The sequence below is a fragment of the Corythoichthys intestinalis genome, chromosome 19 (genome assembly GCF_030265065.1).
Source record: "Corythoichthys intestinalis isolate RoL2023-P3 chromosome 19, ASM3026506v1, whole genome shotgun sequence".
Classification (NCBI taxonomy): domain Eukaryota; kingdom Metazoa; phylum Chordata; class Actinopteri; order Syngnathiformes; family Syngnathidae; genus Corythoichthys; species Corythoichthys intestinalis.
Window position 1 is genome coordinate 27,063,295 of NC_080413.1, and position 19,616 is coordinate 27,082,910.

Here is a 19,616-nt window from a genome sequence, read left to right on the forward strand (position 1 = left end):
CTTTTGAGATCTTTTGAAATCCCTTACCAGACTCATAAGCGTCTACAATCCTCTTTCTGAAGGCCTTAGACTGCTGCTTTGATCTCACCATGGTGTTTTCTCTCACTTCAACAGTCAGGGGCACACCAAACTAAATGTGAGGTTCAAATAAGGCAAGGCTCGTTCAAAACTATAATAATAGAACCGTAATGATGTTCTAATCATATGCACCTGATGTGATACACCTGTGTGTGATTTTAGCCATTTTAAGTGGAATTGAATGTGGGGGGTGTCCTAACTTATTCCTCAACAGAAATTGCATTTATTTAAAATGACATTTTACAGAAAGTTATAAAAAATCTTTTTTTTCAGTTTTAATGGTTTGGTTCTATTATTTGAATCTGTCAAGATTGTTAAAATTAATATTAAATATCAATATGACCAAATATGTTAGAAAACACACATGCTTCCATAGGGTGTTTTAATTTTTTCATATGACTGTAGTTATTATGTTGGTTGTGATTATATCGACTGTTTGTATGTTTTCAAAAATAAACGAAAATACATTATTTAGAAAAAAACACCAGAGAAAAAGTAACATTTATTTTTGGTTTATGGGTTTGAGGCCAAAACGACTAAATATTTGTGCTAACATCAAAGTCGTGTGTCGGTTTTGATGGGAACCTTGTCCTTGCCAACATGGCGGCCAGGTAGGCACGTCAGTCAACCGGGACAACCCAAAGGCTGCCTGCGAGATTGCCTGTATGCAAATAAACGGCCGACCTGGTGGCTGCCTGAAGTGGAGTTGCTTTCGCATACTGATTAGCCACCAGTCTAAACTAGCGGACCAGGACACAAGAGTTAAACCTTAACATGGCATGAAGACACAGTTGATAATTTTCACCAATGTTGGTCTCTGTGCTGCGGTCATCAGTCGTCTCTCTGCCTCTTTGGACTCCTCAAGTACCCTCCAGGTATTTATCATTCCCGCTACATGTCATGTGCACCTTATGTGACTTCACATTAAAAAACCGAACCAAAGTTCAGTGAGTAAACAACACCAGGGAGTGAAAGAAATAAGTTGAAAACAATGGGAGAGAATAGAAAATGGCTTTTAAAAAATAAACTGTCAGGGTTAGGACGGAGTCGGACTATAGACCTACCTAAATAATGTACTTATATTGTGCTGTCAAGCGATTAAAATTTTAATCATTATTAACATCATGCTGCTCATAGTTTACTCACGATGAATTGTGTGATGTCTGCAGTTAAAGCAACACTATGTAACTTTTCATTTTTGATCGATTTTAGTGGTGCCGGTGGACAAAAACGGTAGTGTTTCGCCTTAAGGAAGACTGTGTTTCCCATGAGGACCAGCGCACACCCGCACAGTGTCGCAAAATCATGATCTCCCGGTCGCCTGCAGATGGATTAAACATTTCTGTTTCCAGCGGCTGTGTGAAGGGGGAATAGTAATAAGGTGATGAATCCAGTTGTGGCTAAATCATAGCATATGACGGTTAGCAACCTGTGGCTTAGTGTGGCAAACCCCCTCGCCCTACCAACAAGTTCGGTCGAGGGGAGGGAGGCGTCACGCCAGTGAGTGAAAGCCGAGCCAATGTTTATTTTGTCTATCCTGGTAGCCCAAAACTTTTTTTCCTCCTCAGTCACAATCTATAGTACTTGTATTTTACTATATACAGTCATGTGAAAAAATTAGGACACCCTAAGTGACTCTATTGAAGACTGTGTGTTTTCTAACACTTTGGGTTAGATGGATATTTAATATCAATTCTAACAATCTTCAGAGATTCAAGTAATAGAACTAAACCAATAAAACAAAAAAACAGATTTTTTATAACGTTCTGTAAAATGTAATTTTAAATGCAATTTCTGTTGAGGAATAAATTAGGACACCTCCACATTCAATCCCACTTAAAATGAACTACAGGTGTATCACATCAGGTGCACATGATTAGAACATCATTATCCAGTGTTTTGAAGGAGGCTTCCCTTATTTAAACCTCATATTTAGTTTGGTGTGCCCCTGACTGTTGAAGTGAGAGAAAACACCATGGTGAGATCAAAGCAGCTGTCTAAGGCCTTCAGAAAGAAGACTGTAGATGCTAATGAATCTGGTAAGGGATTTCAAAAGATCTCAAAAGAATATAAAATCAACCATTCCACTGTCCGGAAAATAGTCTACAAGTGGAGGACATTCAAAACAACTGCCAGCATGCCCTGGTCTGCCCTTCCAAGCAAATTCACCCCGAGACCAGACCGCAAGATGCTAAAAGAAGTCTCCAAATACACTAAAATGTCATCACGGGACCTACAGCAGGCTCTTGCTTCTGTTGATGTGAAAGTGCATGCCTCTACAATCAAAAAGAGACTTCACAAGTTTAACCTTCATGGGAGATGTGCAAGGAGGAAACCTTTGCTCTCCAAGAAGAACATGGAGGCCGACTGAAGTTCGCCAGAGTGAATGTAGACAAAGTCCAGGACTTCTGGAATAATGTTCTTTGGACAGATGTATCTAAAATTTGAATTATTTGGACACCAGAACAGAGGACATGTTTGGCGTAAACCCAATACAGCATTCCAGGAAAAGAACCTCATACCAACTGTGAAGTATGGAGATGGAAGTGTCATGGTTTGGTGATGCTTTGCTAGAGCAGGACCAGGCCAGCTCACCATCATAGAATCCAACATGAATTCTATCGTGTATCAGAGGGTGCTTGAGGAACATGTAAGATCATCTATTAAAAAGCTGAAGCGAAACTAGACCCTGCAACATGACAATGACCCAAAACATGCCAGTAAATCCACCAAGGACTGGCTGAAAAGGAAGAAATGGCCGGGTCAAAGCTCAGATCTTAATCCAATTGAGATGCTGTGGGGTGACTTGAAACGGGTTATACATGCAAGAAACCCCTCAGACATCTCACAGCTGAAAGTACTCTGCATTGAGGAGTGGGGCAAAATCTGATCAGAGCGATGTCAAAGACAGATAGATGGCTACAAAATACATCTCACAAAAGGGGGTAACACCTAGCTATTAGGTGGTAAGGTGTCTTAACTTTTTCCTCAGTTAGAATATGCAATTTTGTTGATATATTTGGTTTAATGAGTATAAAAATGTTTTGTTGTTTACCTCCAATCAAATCACGTTCTTTTCCAGCGATAAGGAAAAACAAGATCAGACATTGATATGTTACTGAATATTTAATGGGGTATCCTAATTTTTTCACATGACTGTACACTACTTCTCAGAAAATGACAATATCCTGTTGGATCAGCAGTCTTTCCAATGCATGTCTGAACTGTTCTGAGCCAACCTTAGACTGACCTATAGGCTCAGGACCAATAAATGCCACGATCTGCCTGTTGGATCAGCAGTCTTTCCAATGCATGTCTGAACTGTTCTGAGCCAACCTTAGACTGACCTATAGGCTCAGGACCAATAAATGCCACGATCTGCCTGAGAGTGCCACATTTTGGGATTTCACCTACTTCTTCCGTGTGCTTGCTCCTGCTAATAGTGCGTCTCGCACAGCCATGAAATCTGCCCAAAATGCCAGGAAGTTCATCGCTGTATTTTCATCCAAAAATGCTTGAAAACCATAATCGGTCATGCCAAGGGGGCAGGCAGGTTCACGCTGGTCACACTGCATCAAATAAATAATAAATTAACGGAGTAAAAGTGGGGTTGTGTTAACACAATTATTAACGTGTTTGATAGACAGCTTTATCAGAAAAGTACCGTCATTTTTGGAATATAAGCCGCTACTTTTTCCCCTCATTTTGAATCCTGTGGCTTATAGTCCAATGCGGCTTATTTATTTATTCATTGGATTAATAGGTAACACTATATTTGACAACGGCATGGTAAGACTGCCATAAGACTGTCATAATTATGACATGACACTATCATGGGCATTAATGAATGCTTATGACCGATATCATTAAGTGTCAGCCGGCAAATTATGTCACTAACTCCATTTATGTCCAGCTCGGATCTTTTATATCCATTCAAAAGTGAAATCATTTGCCGGATGACACAAAATGACATCTGTCGTAAGTATTCATGAATACTCATGGCAGTGTCATGTCATAATTATGATGGTCTTATGACAGTGGCACCACTGTCAAATATAGTGTTACCTAATACCATAACTAGCAATTTATTAAACAACTGGAACAGTAACTGAATAACTAGCACAGAGCATGAATTTTGAGTTCTTTACATCAGTAGCACTGCAATGCATGCTAGGAGGCATGTTGGAGGAGAACAGTGTTTACAGCAGGTGGCAGACTGTCTCCTTCAAAGGAGCAGTAGTGGCCATTTGAAGCTTCTTGAAGCAATGAAGCTTCACAGCCAATTGGTTCAAAGCTTCATAGTGGTTCATTTGGTCTTAGGAGATCTTATGATGCCACTGTCAAATAGTGTTCCCAAATACCATAACTAGCAATTAATGAAACAATTGGAACAGTTCAGTTTAAGTTTATTGTCTCCTAGGAAGGGGAAACTTGTCTACCAGCAGGTAAGCATACAGATAACACAACAATAACTCATACACATACAATAAAGAAACTGAAGAAATAATTAGCACAGAATATGAATTTTGTTGTTATACACATCTTTAGCACTGCAGTGCATGCTAGGATGCATGTTGGAGGAGAACAGTGTTTACAGCAGGTGGCGGACTGTCTCCTTCAAGGGAGCAGTAGTGGCCATTTGAAGCTTCTTGAAGCAATGAAGCTTCGCAGCCAATTGGTTTAAAGTTTTATGGTGGTTCATTTGGTCTTATGAAAGTCTTATGATGCCAGTGTCATACAAAGTGTTACTGGTTAATATCTTTTGGTAAATATCCCATAATTCAGTGAGGACAGCTGCGGGTTATAGTTCAGTGCAGTTTACCTATGAACAAATGCTGTTTTCGTGTTTTGGTGGGTGGCGGCTTATAGTCAAGTGCGCCTTATAGTCCAAAAATTACGGTATATAAAGGCCGGCCCAATGGGACTTGTCCCGTTCCTCCCGATTAGCCACTCTGGGCCTGGCACCTGAAAAACTCAACTTAGTTAAAGTCAAGTTTATTGACAGTAACTCATCTCAGGCTTATGGGATTCATTATTGCTGCAGGATGTCTAGTTCTGTCCATCCGCTGGCCGCCTTGTGTCAGCTGTGCGTCACCGCCGACAAGCAGGCCAACTTATGCACTGCCCGAGGCCTGCTTGAAGAGGCCAAGCGGCGAGGGGCCCTTGTGGCCTTCCTTCCCGAAGCCTTTGACTACATCGGATCCAGTCGAGAGGAGACCTTGGCGCTGTCCGAGACCCTGACGGGTGATACAGTGACGCAGTACGCTGAAATGGCCAGGTACTTTTGGCCCGTTGCACAAGATTCACAGCTATTACATATTACCAAAACTCTAGCGCCTTGTCCCTATTAAAGAAAGTTGGACATCTGGTTGTCTCTGGGTGGCTTCCATGAACGTGGACCGGAGTGGGAGGCCCAGCGGCGAATTTACAACTGCCACATCATCATGAACAATCAAGGTCTTGTTCTCCTAAGATACAACTTTGAGTTCAAGTCTTCACATTTGATTTTATCTACACGCAGGCGAGATTGTGTCCACTTACAGGAAGTGCCACCTGTTCGACGTGGAGCTTCCCAATAAGGGTATCTCACTCAAGGAAAGCGCTTTTGCCATCCCCGGACCCTCGCTGGTAGCGCCGGTCCAAACTCCCATCGGCAAGGTGACTCCACCTCGCTGCCGGCACGAGCGCTTCCACTCAGCTTTCTCTTGAACGTGGCGTTTTGCTTTCAGCTCGGTTTGGGAGTCTGCTACGATTTGAGGTTCCCTGAGTTTTCGCTGGCGTTGCAGAAGAGCGGTGCGGAGATCCTGACCTTCCCATCGGCCTTCACGCCGGCAACGGGAGCCGCTCACTGGGAGGTAGGCCACGCCGTTTCGACATTCATTCAATTTTCTATGAGCAAAAACTGAATCGGGTTAAACACCTTTGCTTTTCCAGCCACTGCTCCGGGCGCGAGCCATCGAGAACCAGTGTTATGTTCTGGCGGCGGCGCAGGTGGGCTGGCATCACGACGGGCGCTCCTCTTACGGCCACGCCCTGGCCGTGGACCCTTGGGGCACGGTGACGGCCGACTGCGGGGGCGAACGAGCGGGCCTGGCTCTCGTGGAAGTGGACTTGGAGAAAATTCACAGCGTCCGCCTGAACATGCCGCTCGGAAAGCATCGCAGAGATTCCGCCTTTTACGCCAGGCTGGAGACCCTGTGTCAAACATCACAAGACTGATTCAAATCATGTGGATAGCTACTGAAAAGAACGATCCAAGAAAGAGTCATCTTCATCCATTTTGAATGAAGATTCGTTGATTTATATCAGCCCGTTGTGTCCTGATTGAAGGCTTGGCTTGGGATGCAACATAAAACAAGGCAGTGACACTTCTACAATTTCACACAGTCTTTTTACAAAGACCAAGACACACTACTGTATATTCAGTACATGGGAGAAGCTTAAGGCAAGGCCAAAACGACACAAAAATTATACTGCACTAAAACCCCACCTGCTAACTTACCCGCTAATCGTAAAAAGGAAAACAAAACAGCCACTAACCTGACTTCCTACAATAAACAAAAAACAGTAGAAAATGAGTTCAACAGAAATTTCTTTGAAAAATAGCAAATCGGTTGCTCAATACCTTTCAGGTCATCCTGCAGCAATAACACACCAGCTCCATAGTTAACAATATGGGCGAGGCGAGGACCTGGGTACGAAAAGACTGAAGGTGGGCCACCTGCTATACAGTTTCACCCCAAATCACTTACAGAAAGAGGGAACCAGTTACGATTTAAAATGCAGTCCACCAACTAAATGTTGGACTGTCGGGCTTCGGCAAGGTTGGTAACCCACCTACAGTGGTATGAAAAATTATCTAAATTTCTCACATTTCTGCATAAAATCACTAGCAAATGTGGTCTGATCTTTGTCAAAATCACACAGATGAAAAAATTGGCGTCTGCTTTAACTAAAACCACCCAAACATAGGTTTTCATATTTATAATAATGAGGATAGTATGCAAATAATGACAGAAGGGGGAAAAATGAATAAGTGAACCATCACATTTAATATTTTGTGATCCCTGGCAGCAATAACAACAACCAGACGCTTCTTGTAGCTGCAGATCAGTCTGGCACATTGATCAGAACTAATCTTGGCCCATTCTTCTCAATATAAATGCTGTAGTTCAGTCAGATTCCTGGGATGCCTGGCACGAATGGCTGTCTTTAGGCCATGCTACAGCATCTCAGTGGGGTTCAGGTCTGGACTTTGACTTGGCCACTCCAGATCGTGTATTTTGTTCTTTTGAAACCATTCTGATTTACTCCTTGGTTTTGGATCTTTGTCTTGTTGCAGCATCCATTATCTTTTTGGCTTCAACTGTCTGACAGACAGCCTCGGGTTTTCCAGCAAACATCCAGACAAACTTTTGAATTCATTCTTCCATTAATGATTGCAAGTTGTCCTGGTTCTGAGGTAGCAAAACAGCCCCAAATCATGATGCTCCCTCCACCATGCTTCACGATGGGAATGAGGTGTTGATGCTGGTGAGCTGTTCCATTTTTCCTCCACACGAGACGCTGTGTGTTACTCCCAAACAATTCAACTTTGGTTTCATCAGTCAACAAAATATTTTGCCAAAACTTGTGTGGAGTGTCCAAGTACCTTTTTGAGAACATTAAACGAGCAACAATGGTTTTTTTTTTAGACAGCAGTGGCTTCTTCCGTGGAGTCCTCTCATAAACACCATTCTTGGCCATAGTTTTACATATAGTTGATGTGTGCGCAGAGATATTGGACTGTGCCAGTGATTTCTGCTCGTCTTGAGCAGACACTCTAGGGTTTTTACCTCTTTGAGTATTCTGCGCTGAACTCTTGGCTTCATCGTTGCATGACGGCCACTCCTTGGGAGAGAAGCAACAGTACCAAACTTTCTCCGTTTGTAGACATCTTCTCTGACTGTCAATTGATGAAGATCCAGACTTTTAGATATGCTTTTGTATCCTTTCGCAGCTTTATAAAATCCAACAATCCTTGATCGCAGGTCTTTAGACAGCTCTTTTGACCGGGCCATGATGCACATCAGACAATGCTTCCCATCAAGACAATTCTTACCAGGTGTGTGTTTTATAGTGGGAAGGGCAGTGTTAAACCACTCATCAGTGATAGGGCACACAACTGACTTAAATTGTTGCCTAAAAATTGGTTTCAATTGTTCTTTGAATCTCCTTAGGCAGAGGGTTCACCTACTTATTTTCCTCCTTTTTAAAATTTTTTTATTTTTTATTTTTAATACATCTGTGTGATTTTGACAAAGATCAGATCACATTTGATGGTGATTTTATGGAGAAATGTGAGAAATTCCAAAAGGTTCAGATAGTTTTTCATACAACTGCTGGTAATATAAACCACTTTTTTGTCACAACCGACCAGTTAAGAAACACTGATTAATTGCATAACACATAGAGTGATACGTCCCTATTGCTATCCAGACAAAGTAGAGAAGCAGAGTGTTGGAAGAGATAAATGACAAGAAAAAACGGATGTCCCAATTTTTATTTTGTACTGACAGCTGAAAAAAAAAAGGCACATTTTTCCAGAAACTTGTTTTTTGTTTTGATTCTATATAATTCAATTCAATTCAATTTTATTTTTATAGTCAGGTTAAGACACTCCTCAATGGTAAAATATTGCCTCTTATTAACAAATTTCAGGATACAAAGACAAAAATACAGTATGGCTGGTGGAACGTAACATACTTATAGCTGCTCTGCATTGACTATTGCCTAGCATTCCTGGCATCCAATTGGTTAAGAGGGACATCTACTGTATCCCAGCATCCTCTTCATTCGCGCCTCGTGCTCTGGCAACTTTCCATGAGTTTATTATGTTTTATTCTTTATTCTTGGTTTTTTACATTATGCACAACTCAGATTTGATGTTTATTGTGCAATCATCTAATTGTAACGTATTTATTAAATGTTTTGATGCATTTTTATGTATTATAAACATTGTAAAAGATTTATGTCTGAATTATAGGGGGGTTTGGAACAGATTAGGGCATTTCCATGGAAAAAAAGCGTCTCTACTTCAGAATTTTCAACTACTTCCAGAACCAATTAATTTCATAAGTATCTCTACTTAAGAACGTCTCTACATGCAGAATTTTCAGGTTAAGACATTCCTCAACAGTAAAATATTGCCTCTTGTTAAGAAATTTAAGGATACTAAAGGTAAAATACAGTATTGTTGGTGGAACGTAACATACTTATAGCTGCTTTGCCATCGGCTATTGCCTAGCATTCCTGACATCCAGTTGTCTAAGAGGGACATCTGCTGTATGAGTATGTGTGAAGAAAAAAGGCTACTCTTACTCCGTTACTTTGGGCTACACAAGAGTTGTTACATTTTTCCTCTTTATTCTTCATATTAAATTTGTTCTTTTTTGCCAGTGATTCCGAGAGTTGCTCTAGCTACTGTTTTTCTGCCAATCAAAATGAATGGAAAATTTGGACGTCAAAGGCATAGCTTGACTTGGGTAGTTGAATGTCCAGTTGAATGTCAATGTGCTGTAATGGTAAGTGTACCGTCAAAAATCACAGCCACACATTATTTTCTGCCATTTAAAATGAATACAAAATTTGGACATGCGTTGCCGTCAATGGCATGGACGTGCATGGCCTTCAAAAATGCCATATGAAAAAAAAAGCCACAAACCAAAATCCATTTTGCCACATGGCAAAATCAATTTTGCTACATTCCAAAAATGCCACATGCATGCCAAAATCCATTGTGCCACATACAAAAAAAAAAGCCACATGCCAAAATCCATTGTGCCACATACCAAAAAAATGCCACATGCCAAAATACATTGTGCCACATACCAAAAAATGCCACATGCCAAAAAAAATGCCACATGCCAAAATCCATTTTGCCACATGGCAAAAAAATGCCACATACCCCCCAAAAAAAATGCCACATGCCAAAATCTATTTTGCCACATAGCAAAAGAATGCCACATGGCAAAAAAAAAAAAAATGCCACATGCCAAAATCCATTTTGCCACATAGCAAAAAAATGCCACATGCCAAAAAAAATGCCACATGCCAAAATCCATTTTCCCACATGGAAAAAAAAAGCCACATGCTAAAATCTATTTTGCCGCATACCCAAAAAAATGTTACATGCCAAAATACAGTTTGCCACATGGCAAAATCAATTTTGCCACATGGCAAAAAAAACTGGCACATACCAAAATCTATTTTGCCGCATACCAAAAAAAAAAAAAAAAGCCACATGCCAGAATCCATTTTGCCACATACCAAAAATATGCCACATGCCAAAATCCATTTTGCCACATGGCAAAATCAATTTGGCCATATATCAACAAAAATGCCACATGCCAAAATCCATTGTGCCACATACCAAAAAAATGCCACATGGCAAAATCCATTTTGCCACATAGCAAAAAAATGCCACATACCAAAATTCCATTTTGCTATATACCCCAAAAATGCCACATGCCAAAATACATTTTGCCTCATGACAAAATCTATTTTGCCACATCTAAAAAAAATGCCACATGCCAAATTCCATTTTGCTACAAACTCAAAAATGCCACATGCCAAAATCCATTTTGCCAAATGGCAAAAAAAATGCCACATACCAAAATGTATTTTACCAAGTAGTATTGGCTTAAGGAGCTTTGTCATTGAATCCCTCATTTGTTGGCATACTAACCTTTTCACATTGTACTTGAATTTCTTGGTGTTTGCTAATAACAATATCGTGCATACAAGCTTGCCCATATTTACGATCTAGTTTTATCTCACTGGCATAGCTAGTCTTCTCTACATATTGTGCTTAACATTGGGAAATTACTCCGCTAGGCCCTTTTGTACTAAATCTATCTTCATATCACCACAATACCTCTGTCTCTGATTAAATATAATTTCGAGAGCTCACCATAGTGAGCGCCCACCTTGACACTGCTAACAAATGTACAAACCATTTCTTTTTGCCATCACTGCCAAAATTCATTACTATATCAACAATCCAAACTGAGACCAGCAGCATTTACACAAATTTCATGTTTCTTTTGTTCTTCTCAGGGCTTTAGAATGCTTCGAGCGGATCCCAATATACACTTTGAAGCACACCTCAACACATCCTGCACCCGGGCAAGTATCACTCCCTCAAGTCTGGAGACATGAAACAGGCACTTCGCTTCCTAACAGGACAGCCAGTGCAGAGAGAACAGGTAAACTGGCAATGGGCCCGTGTACTTAAGACACTGGCTTTGTAGATTTTTCCAGGGAATTTTGTCATCCTCAGAATCAAACACAAAAATACACACTTGCATTTGTTGATACCACACTGAGTGCACACAGGTGGATGCAGCAGCTTGGAGTGGAGCTAGTGGATTATGAGAAGCAGTAATTGGCTGTCCAGAGAAGCTGTCCATATGTATCTGTGTGTGTGTGTTGGTAATGTCTGGAGTTCATCATGTTCTCATAACGGGCAGTTAGGCTTGTTGGTCGGGCTCGATCTCCTGTCGGGATTGTAAATGTTATTGATCTGTGTTGGACGGAGACACTATTTGTGCACACACTCTTCAGTCATTAGGAGCCATACACACCTCCTCATTAACAGTGCCTGCTCATACACTAAATATCCACACTAGTTGGCAGGCACTTAACACACACTGACGGAGTGTGGGAAGGCTTGGGGGTCATGAAGGGTGTGTGTGTTTGTGTGCAGCATATTGTTTTGTACGTATACAGCCATGTGTTGGTAGAGATGGCCGCCCTCAGCAGTGTGTGCGCGTCAGGGAGCATGTTTGTGTGCACCGCTTGTGTTTGTGTTGTGTGTATGGCATGTGTCAGAGTCTGTCAGCCCCTGCTTCTCGTGTCAGGGCAAGAGGCGAGACATTAACAACTTCTGTCATTCTGCTGACAAAATGGTGGCAGAAGATTTCCCATGGTGCCCTGATGACTGCTGGCGTTTGTCAACAAGCACTGTCACTGCAGTGGTAAGGGGAGGGTGGATTGGTGGTGGTGGGGAGTGCGTTGTGACAGGCCCCGGACCTGTTCCCATGAGCACCGTGGAGAGAGGAGTTTGTGTGTGCGTGTATGCGTGAAGGTGTGCTTTTGTGTCAGTGTGTGTTAGAAAGGGGGGAGAGAAAGGGGAAGGCAAGGGGTAAGGGACAGGTTGTCTTTCTGCAGCTTTCAAACCTAGACTGCAAGGAAACCAAAATGAGCTGTCACTGCAATTCCCAGGATGCTTTGCTGTTTAGCATAGAAGCAACAGCAGCGATGAAAACTTTGTGTGTGTGAGCGCGCGCGTGTGGGCCACTAAACCGATAAGCTAGCACTGTCTCTCTCTTACACACATGCTTTTTCACACACATTCATGCACGCACACACGCACTCGGATAATTAAGCAGAGCAGAAGCTCCCCCTGACGCGAGGCAGTCCTCATCTGCATTTTGGCCTCCGGCGCGCAGTTAGGAGCAATGCCTGATGGAGTGAGAGAGAGAGGGCAAGCGAGGGAGGGAAGTAGAGAGTGAGAGACTGAGGGAGAGAGAGAGGAATAAAGAAAGAGAAGGGGTAAGGAGCCAATTAGCCAGCTGGATGGATGAGTGACTGACAGCAATCTTGACACAGTGTACACTGACATGCTGCTCTACTCTACTGCTATTTCATACACACACATACATTTGGGTAGTCCTGCTCATGTAGTGTTGGTGTTCCTCTTACTTCACAGTCAAATATCATCCCCTACCACAGGGTCAAGATGTCCTATGACCTTGTCCAATTGAGCACATCCAGCGTGCTTTACTCCCAAACTCTTAAGAGGTCAAAGTTTACACATCTGAACATTTTATGGGGAAAAAGGTCAGTTTTTTAAATTTTTTTATTATTATTCTTTATTTTCTGCTATGCACAAAAATGGTGGCTTTTTGAGTAATGGAACTCATTTTCTTTGAAAATTACAGTGCAAAAGATGTATGACCACACCAGTTACAAGGCCTTTTTTGAGAGGGGATGATCTGGAGCTGTTTTTCTCAAGCTGCATCCTAGGGCTCCCATACAGGCACAATGTTTTTCATCAATACTATTGACGTCAAATGTTTTGACATTTTTTGTAATTGTGTGGATGATATTGATGACCTAAATGCATAGGCGGAGTTTGACTTTTGGGGCAGGGGGGGCACAACATGTTGATGACCCCGAAACGCAGTGTCAGCAATAAAATTAACTTACAAGAATATTTATAATAATAAGATTTAGAATAATAAGTTGACAATGAGCGTTTTTTTCCCATCATTCTTGAGGGGAATTCTAAATCAGGTTGCTTAGGCAATACTTTTCACCAAGATCGTCATCCATTGAATATGGTACGCCCGCCGGTGTCGTGCCAATGTAGTTACCTCAGTCAAAAATTGCATCCCCAGTGCGCAGCCATATGGAGGTAGATTTGTGTCTTTATTATTCAACCAAAAATAAAATTATTATATAAAATAAAATTATTCAATTGAAAAAAATGTGTTTGAATGCAAAAATAAATTTGAAACAAACAAACAAAAAAAATACATGTGAAAGCAATTTTTCTTAGATTTTATTTTGTTTTTTCTTTTTTTTTTTTTTTTTTTTTGATTGAAGCAACTATTTTGATTGGTTAGGACATTTTTGTTTTTATTATCCAGTCAAAAAATAAGTTGCTTCAAAAGATATAGATTTTCAAATAGAAAATCACTTCAATCAAAAAAAGAAAAATTTCAGTCAAAGAAAAAGTTTTTGAATGGGAAAAAATATTTGAGATTGAAAATTTTGCATTTCAACACTTAATTTTAATTGAAAAAGTTTTCTTTGAAACAATCCTTTTTGTATTTGGGCCATATTATGATTAGGACACGTGTGTCTAAATCATTCAATCCCAAAAAAATGTTGCCCCAATCAAAAAAAAAAAAAACCTTTCAATGAAAGAAAAAAATCATTTGAAAAATAAAATTGCCCTTCCCTCAATTTTTTTTTTGTTTTGAAAATTATATGCAAAGCAAATGACCATCTTAGTTTCTAGTCACATGATCTGTTCAAAAAATAATTTTGACTCATTATGAAAATATATTTTTTGTTCATTTTATTCATTTTTGTTGCAGTTTTATTGCTTTACAACTTTTATATCTGCATTTCTTGACTTGATATGGAAGGGAACACATCGTCATGGTGTCATTGAAAGAAAAGAAATTTCTTCTGATTTGGCCTACACTTTGGAAAGCTAAAGCAAGGATGATAATGATCGGATGAAAAGATTTTGCATATGAGATTCTTCTACACAAATACCGCAGGTGATTGTATTCCCTGTTGCCAAAAATCGAAGACTTATTAAAAGTCGCTGAGCAGGTTATGGCATTGCACATAATTTTTTTCTCTTTTCTCTTGTTTGCTTATAAATGGTGTACCAAACTCCAAAAGTTCATCAAATGAATCTCCATCCATTCAAAAAGTTTTTGTAGTCATTTGGCTCAGTATTTAGCAATTCTTTGAATGATATGGCATGACCAAATTTTGCGCGGTGCTGAAAGCAATTTTTAGCCCACTTTTGTGTGTTTTTTTTTTTTTTTTTTGCTTTGAGACTAAAACGCAAAAGCAAGGGCTATTGATCATTCCATTATGGTGGATGGGCACAAACTTAATATTGCACAATATTTGAGCATGTAGGACAAATATTCAACTATCAATGATAATGAGTTCAGTACTATTGATGAAAACTTTTGTGCACGTATGGACCAGTTTAGTCAAGGGTTAGGTATTATAAACAGGTAACGTATCAGTCACTGCTTTGGCAAGAAAAATGAACAGCAGGAAAATCCGACATGAACAGTTTAAATTTGGGATAAATCAGAGGCATTTTAAATGGTTGAAGGTGTGTGTTAATTTAACAGAAGTAAATTTTGAACACATTGGATGTGATTAGTTTTTGCTTTTAAACAAAATCCCTTGAGTTGTACAAGTTATAGGATGCATTAATAATGAAAAAAAAAACGTTAATGCTTGTTTTTTTTAATCACAGAACCTGGCTTTTGAGCAGATGTTTAGACTTTGTATATGGCGGAAAACAGACAAGACTGAAAAAGCAGTTTCTGCTCTTGCACTCCTCTTGAAAAGAAACTGCTGTATTTTAACCCAAAATAACTGTTGTGTTTGATAGAACAATATGTCTATATGCTGCCATAGCAGATTCACGGTGCATTAAGCCCCCTAACTATTTTTAATTTGTCCCTTTAACCCTGGAAACCCCCATTTACAGACGTCATGCGACCACTTTTGTTTCAACTCAGCCATAAAACGAAGGTAATTAATTATATTTATTATTCAAAATGTCTGTAATTTTTAGCTAAGAGTCATTAATTGATGTCTGTTTCGTTAAAAAAAAAAAAAAAAAAAAGACTTAAAAAAATTATTCACTCGCATATTTTAAACTTTTAAACAAATAACGTCACAATGAAAAAATGGCGTCTGTAAAAAAGTCACGGATATATACCTCATAACTATCGCTTAAATGTATTTTTTTTGTTACTGTCACATTTTCGCCGATATGTTAGATGATAAATAATTGATCCAACAAAGAAAAATTGGAAAAAAAAACATTTAAATGGGTAAATATATGAAAAAGAACATCTTGACCACTCCTTCACGTTTGTTCAAATAGATTCCATTTTATTCAACCACTTCCTACTGAAGTGTATTGATTTCCTGAATAATGACACACAAAACAAGGTCATAAGTATTCAATATTTATTATTGTTGACAAACCCCCACAAACAAATCATCATTGTGTAAAATTCAGAAAAAATATTAATATTTTGAAAGCAACAGTTCATCCATCCATTGTCAGAGAGGCAGTCACCATGCCATCTTAATGGAATTGGTTCTTATTTTTAAAATGTTACTTTAAAAAGAATATCAAACTAAAACATCGGTCATAAAATCAATAAAACGAGAAAATAGTCTTGTCAAAAAAAAACAACTCATTTATCAAACTTGAACTATTTACATATGTACAAAAATGGTTTTAAAATGTTAAATTCATCACATGCTGCAGAGAAGCAGAGAAAGATATGTTTGATCTTTATGTCCATACCATTAAAGAATGTCTCTCTGCCATCGTGAAGTTGTCTCCTGACCCTTTTGTTTTCACTCGTAACTGATGTAGTTAAAAGAAATGTGGTGAATTTCATTCATACTAGCTACAGTGGGGAGAACAAGTATTTGATACACTGCCTTGGCAGTGTATCAAATACTTGTTCTCCCCACTGTATGTCCTTTTTATTGTGTTCTTGACAACTTTGGAGGTTTGGGCTCTTGTGAGATATCGACCTCATACTGAGGAGGAAGCGCCGTAGTTCCGTAAGATGGGGTGATTTGCACGCGGCCATTTGCGTCCTCTGTTGTTGTGAACATAGGATGACACAGACGCTCCCACAACTTCTCTTTGATGAGACGTCCCTCTGCAAGTCTGTAAGTTCTTGTCCTGCCTTTCATGAACCTGTTACAGAAAATATAGCAACATTAAATACTGTAAATACATATAGAGAACAACATAATGTACTTGGCGTGTAGTTAAGACGAACCTTAATTTTTCATCCACAATCTCATGATAGATGTACTGGTGCTCTTCCACTGAGAGGTTGTGGATGATTAGTGGCTCAGGAGAGCAGATGGGGGGCTGTGGGATGCGAGGAAAAACGGATGCCACTGGTAGGTCACAATGTGGGATGGCTGAGTAAGGAATGGGTGCCTCTGCCTCTGTTTCTTGGCCAACAGGTGGAATGACTATGAGGGGAATGGATTCCACGGTCTCTTTTGGTAGGTCATGAGGTCGGGTGGTTGAGCTAAAACTGGGTACCACTGCCTCTGGCCGGGTCTCAGATGATCTCTTCCTTTTCAGGGGAGCTTGGGACCTCTGGAATGGCTGCAAGATAAACATTTATTATGTTCTTGACAAATATTATAATTATTAAATACTAATAATAAATACAGTATATATGTTTATTTAAAGTTTTCTATATTATTTAAAGAATTAGCTCTGTGAAGCAAATCATTTTGATTACTGCTTTTTCCACAATTCAATTATGGAATCACAACACAGTAGAACATTCAAATGGCTTACCTTGCACCCCGTACAAGTGGAGCACTTGATAAAGGGATATTTCCTTTCATAGCTGCGCTGATAGTGGGCGTGATCTTCCAGGACTCCAGACACAGAACACTAAAAAACACACATTTTGGAGGAATTTAGTAGCAGTTACATCCAACAAGTGCCATCCATTTGTCTGTCCGTTGCTCTTGACATTAGGGTGACAGAAGTACGTAGTACAACTTGTTCTAATTTAAGGATGTTAACAAATCCAGTGGGGCGAAAAAGTATTTAGTCAGCCACTAATTGTGCAAGATGAGGCCTGTAATTGTCATCATAGGTATACATCACTTATGAAAGAGAGAAAAAAAATCCAGAAAATCACTTTGTCCGATTTTTTAAGAATTTATTTGCAAATTATGGTGGGAAATAAGTATTTGGTCACCTACAAATAAGCCAGATTTCTGGCTCTCACAGAGCTGTAACTTCTTTTAAGAGGCTTCTCTGTCCTCTCCACTTGTTACCTGTATTAATGGCACGTGTTCAAACTCATTCTCAGTATAAAAGACACCTGTCCACAAACCAAACAGTCACACTCCAAACTCCACTATGGTCAAGACTAAAGAGCTGTCAAAGGACCCTTGAAACAAAATTGTAGACCTTCACCTGGCTGGGAAGACTGAATCTGCAATAGGTAAGCAGCATGGTATGAAGAGATAAACTGTGGGAGCAATTATTAGAAAATGGAAAATGTACAAGACTGCTGATAATCTCACTCGATCTGGGGTTCCATGCAAGATCTCACCCTGTGCAGTCAAAATGATCACAAGAACAGTGAGCAAAATTCCCATAACCACATGGGGCGACCTCGTGAATGACCTGCAGAGAGCTGGGACCAAAATAACAAAGGCTGCTATCAGTAATACACCACCAAGGACTGAATCCTGCAGTGCCAGACGTGTCCCCCTGCTTAAGTCAGTATACGTCCAGGCCCATCTGAAGTTTGCTAGAGAGTATTTGGATGATCTAGAAGAGAACTTGGAGAATGTCATCTGGTCAGATGAAACCAAAAATGTAACTTTTTAGTAGAAATGCAACTTCTTGGGCTCGGAGGAGAAAGAATGCCGAATAACATCCAAAGAACACCATATCTAGTGTGAAGCAAAGGGGTGGAAACATCATGCTTTAAGGCTGTTTTTCTGCAAAGGGACCTGGACACCTGATCTGTGTAAAGGAACGGATATATGGGGCCATGTATCGTGAGATTTTGAGTGGAAACCTGCTTCCATCAACAAGTGCATTGAAGATGAAACGTGGCTGAGTCTTTCAGCATGACAATAATCCAAAAAAACACGGCCTGGGAAACAAAGGAGTGGCTTCGTAAGAAGCATTTCAAGGTCCTGGAAAGGCCTAGCCAATCTCCTGGATCTCAAAGAAAATCTTTGGAGGGAGTTGAATGTCTGTGTTGCCCAACAACAGCCCCAAAACATCACTGCTCTCAATGAGATCTGCATGGAAGAATGGGCCAAAATACCAGCAACAGTGTGTGAAAACCTTCTGAAGATTTACAGGAAATATTTTGACCTCTGTCATTGCCAAAAAAGGGAATGTAACAAACAAAGTATTTGTTCTTAACCAAATACTTGGTTTCCATCATAATTTGCAAATACGTACTTTAAAAGTCAGACAATTTTCTGCTCCCCACCCCCCTAGTTCTGTCCCTCATAGTTCAGATATAAGCCTACCTATGATGAAAATTACAGGCCTCTATCATGTATTTAAGTGGGAGACCTTGCACATTTCGTTGCTGACTAAATACTTTTTTGCCACGTTGTATACAAATTCAGAATAGGTGGGCCAAAATCCAGATTCTCAACTTTAGTACGACTGGATTTTAATTTTAGGTAGGGTTGCGTTTAATTTAGAGGCTAAAATAACTGCACTTTTAGTTTACAGAGCATTTTGAGTTCATCCTGAAGCATGTTCGTTCGGCATTTTACCGTTAAAAAGCTAGCGCCAATGAATAAAGACGGGTTTAAGTGCAGACACACCAATATGTGTAATCTATTAAAATATTGTACTGTTTATGTTTCTGTAATCTACCGTATGAAGATATTGTACTGTTTATTTTTTCTGTAGCACTTGTGTTCGTAGATGAACACACTAGCAAAGCACCACTAATGGCGAAATCAACGGTTAAAATAGACGACGCTCTTCAACAAAATTTAAAACAAATTTTAGAGAAATGTTCAAAACTCACGGTTGACATCATGGCAAGATGATGACTTGCTGAGCGTAACATGTAGGAAGTAGACATTGTAAAAGTATAGCCACCGAGCAGAAAAGTTTCGATTGTCCTCGCTGAGGTTATTATTACAATGTATAGTACAGTATTTCTAAATCCCAACTG

The 19,616-nt window shown here is 39.8% G+C and overlaps 2 protein-coding genes across 3 annotated transcripts; one reads left to right on the top strand and one right to left on the bottom strand.

The window, feature by feature from the left end:
- Window positions 1–767: 767 nt before the first annotated feature.
- On the top strand, window positions 768–13,527 carry nit1 (nitrilase 1). Of its 2 annotated transcripts, XR_009061415.1 has the most exons (8): window positions 768–953; window positions 5,123–5,356; window positions 5,432–5,535; window positions 5,600–5,736; window positions 5,808–5,933; window positions 6,013–11,324; window positions 12,830–12,960; window positions 13,062–13,527. XR_009061415.1 is itself a non-coding variant. In XM_057822017.1 (6 exons), the coding sequence occupies exons 1-6, from the start codon at window positions 886–888 to the stop codon at window positions 6,295–6,297; spliced, it is 954 nt and encodes a 317-aa protein (XP_057678000.1). In that variant the 5' UTR covers window positions 768–885; the 3' UTR covers window positions 6,298–12,078. The 2 variants fall into 2 exon arrangements, 1 of the variants encoding a protein (XP_057678000.1); XM_057822017.1 differs by lacking the exons at window positions 12,830–12,960; window positions 13,062–13,527 and having other exon boundaries at window positions 6,013–12,078.
- A 2,361-nt stretch (window positions 13,528–15,888) lies between these two features.
- On the bottom strand, window positions 15,889–19,606 carry LOC130907933 (uncharacterized). The gene is made up of 4 exons (XM_057823477.1): window positions 19,467–19,606; window positions 17,240–17,338; window positions 16,701–17,041; window positions 15,889–16,615 (listed from the first exon to the last, which is right to left on the bottom strand). The coding sequence occupies exons 1-4, from the start codon at window positions 19,521–19,523 to the stop codon at window positions 16,396–16,398; spliced, it is 717 nt and encodes a 238-aa protein (XP_057679460.1). The 5' UTR covers window positions 19,524–19,606; the 3' UTR covers window positions 15,889–16,395.
- Between the last annotated feature and the right edge of the window lie 10 nt (window positions 19,607–19,616).

Excerpts from the sequence above, each read along its gene's own strand:
- nit1 (XM_057822017.1), top strand. The coding sequence starts at position 886 with ATGTTGGTCTCTGTGCTGCGGTCATCAGTCGTCTCTCTGCCTCTTTGG. Across the intron at positions 954-5,122 it reads ACTCCTCAAGTACCCTCCAG|GATGTCTAGTTCTGTCCATC; the intron begins GTATTTATCATT and ends TTATTGCTGCAG. Across the intron at positions 5,934-6,012 it reads CGGGAGCCGCTCACTGGGAG|CCACTGCTCCGGGCGCGAGC; the intron begins GTAGGCCACGCC and ends TTGCTTTTCCAG.
- LOC130907933 (XM_057823477.1), bottom strand. The coding sequence starts at position 19,523 with ATGTCTACTTCCTACATGTTACGCTCAGCAAGTCATCATCTTGCCATG. Across the intron at positions 17,042-17,239 it reads CCACTTGTACGGGGTGCAAG|CCATTCCAGAGGTCCCAAGC; the intron begins GTAAGCCATTTG and ends TTTATCTTGCAG. Across the intron at positions 16,616-16,700 it reads ATTGTGGATGAAAAATTAAG|GTTCATGAAAGGCAGGACAA; the intron begins GTTCGTCTTAAC and ends TTTCTGTAACAG.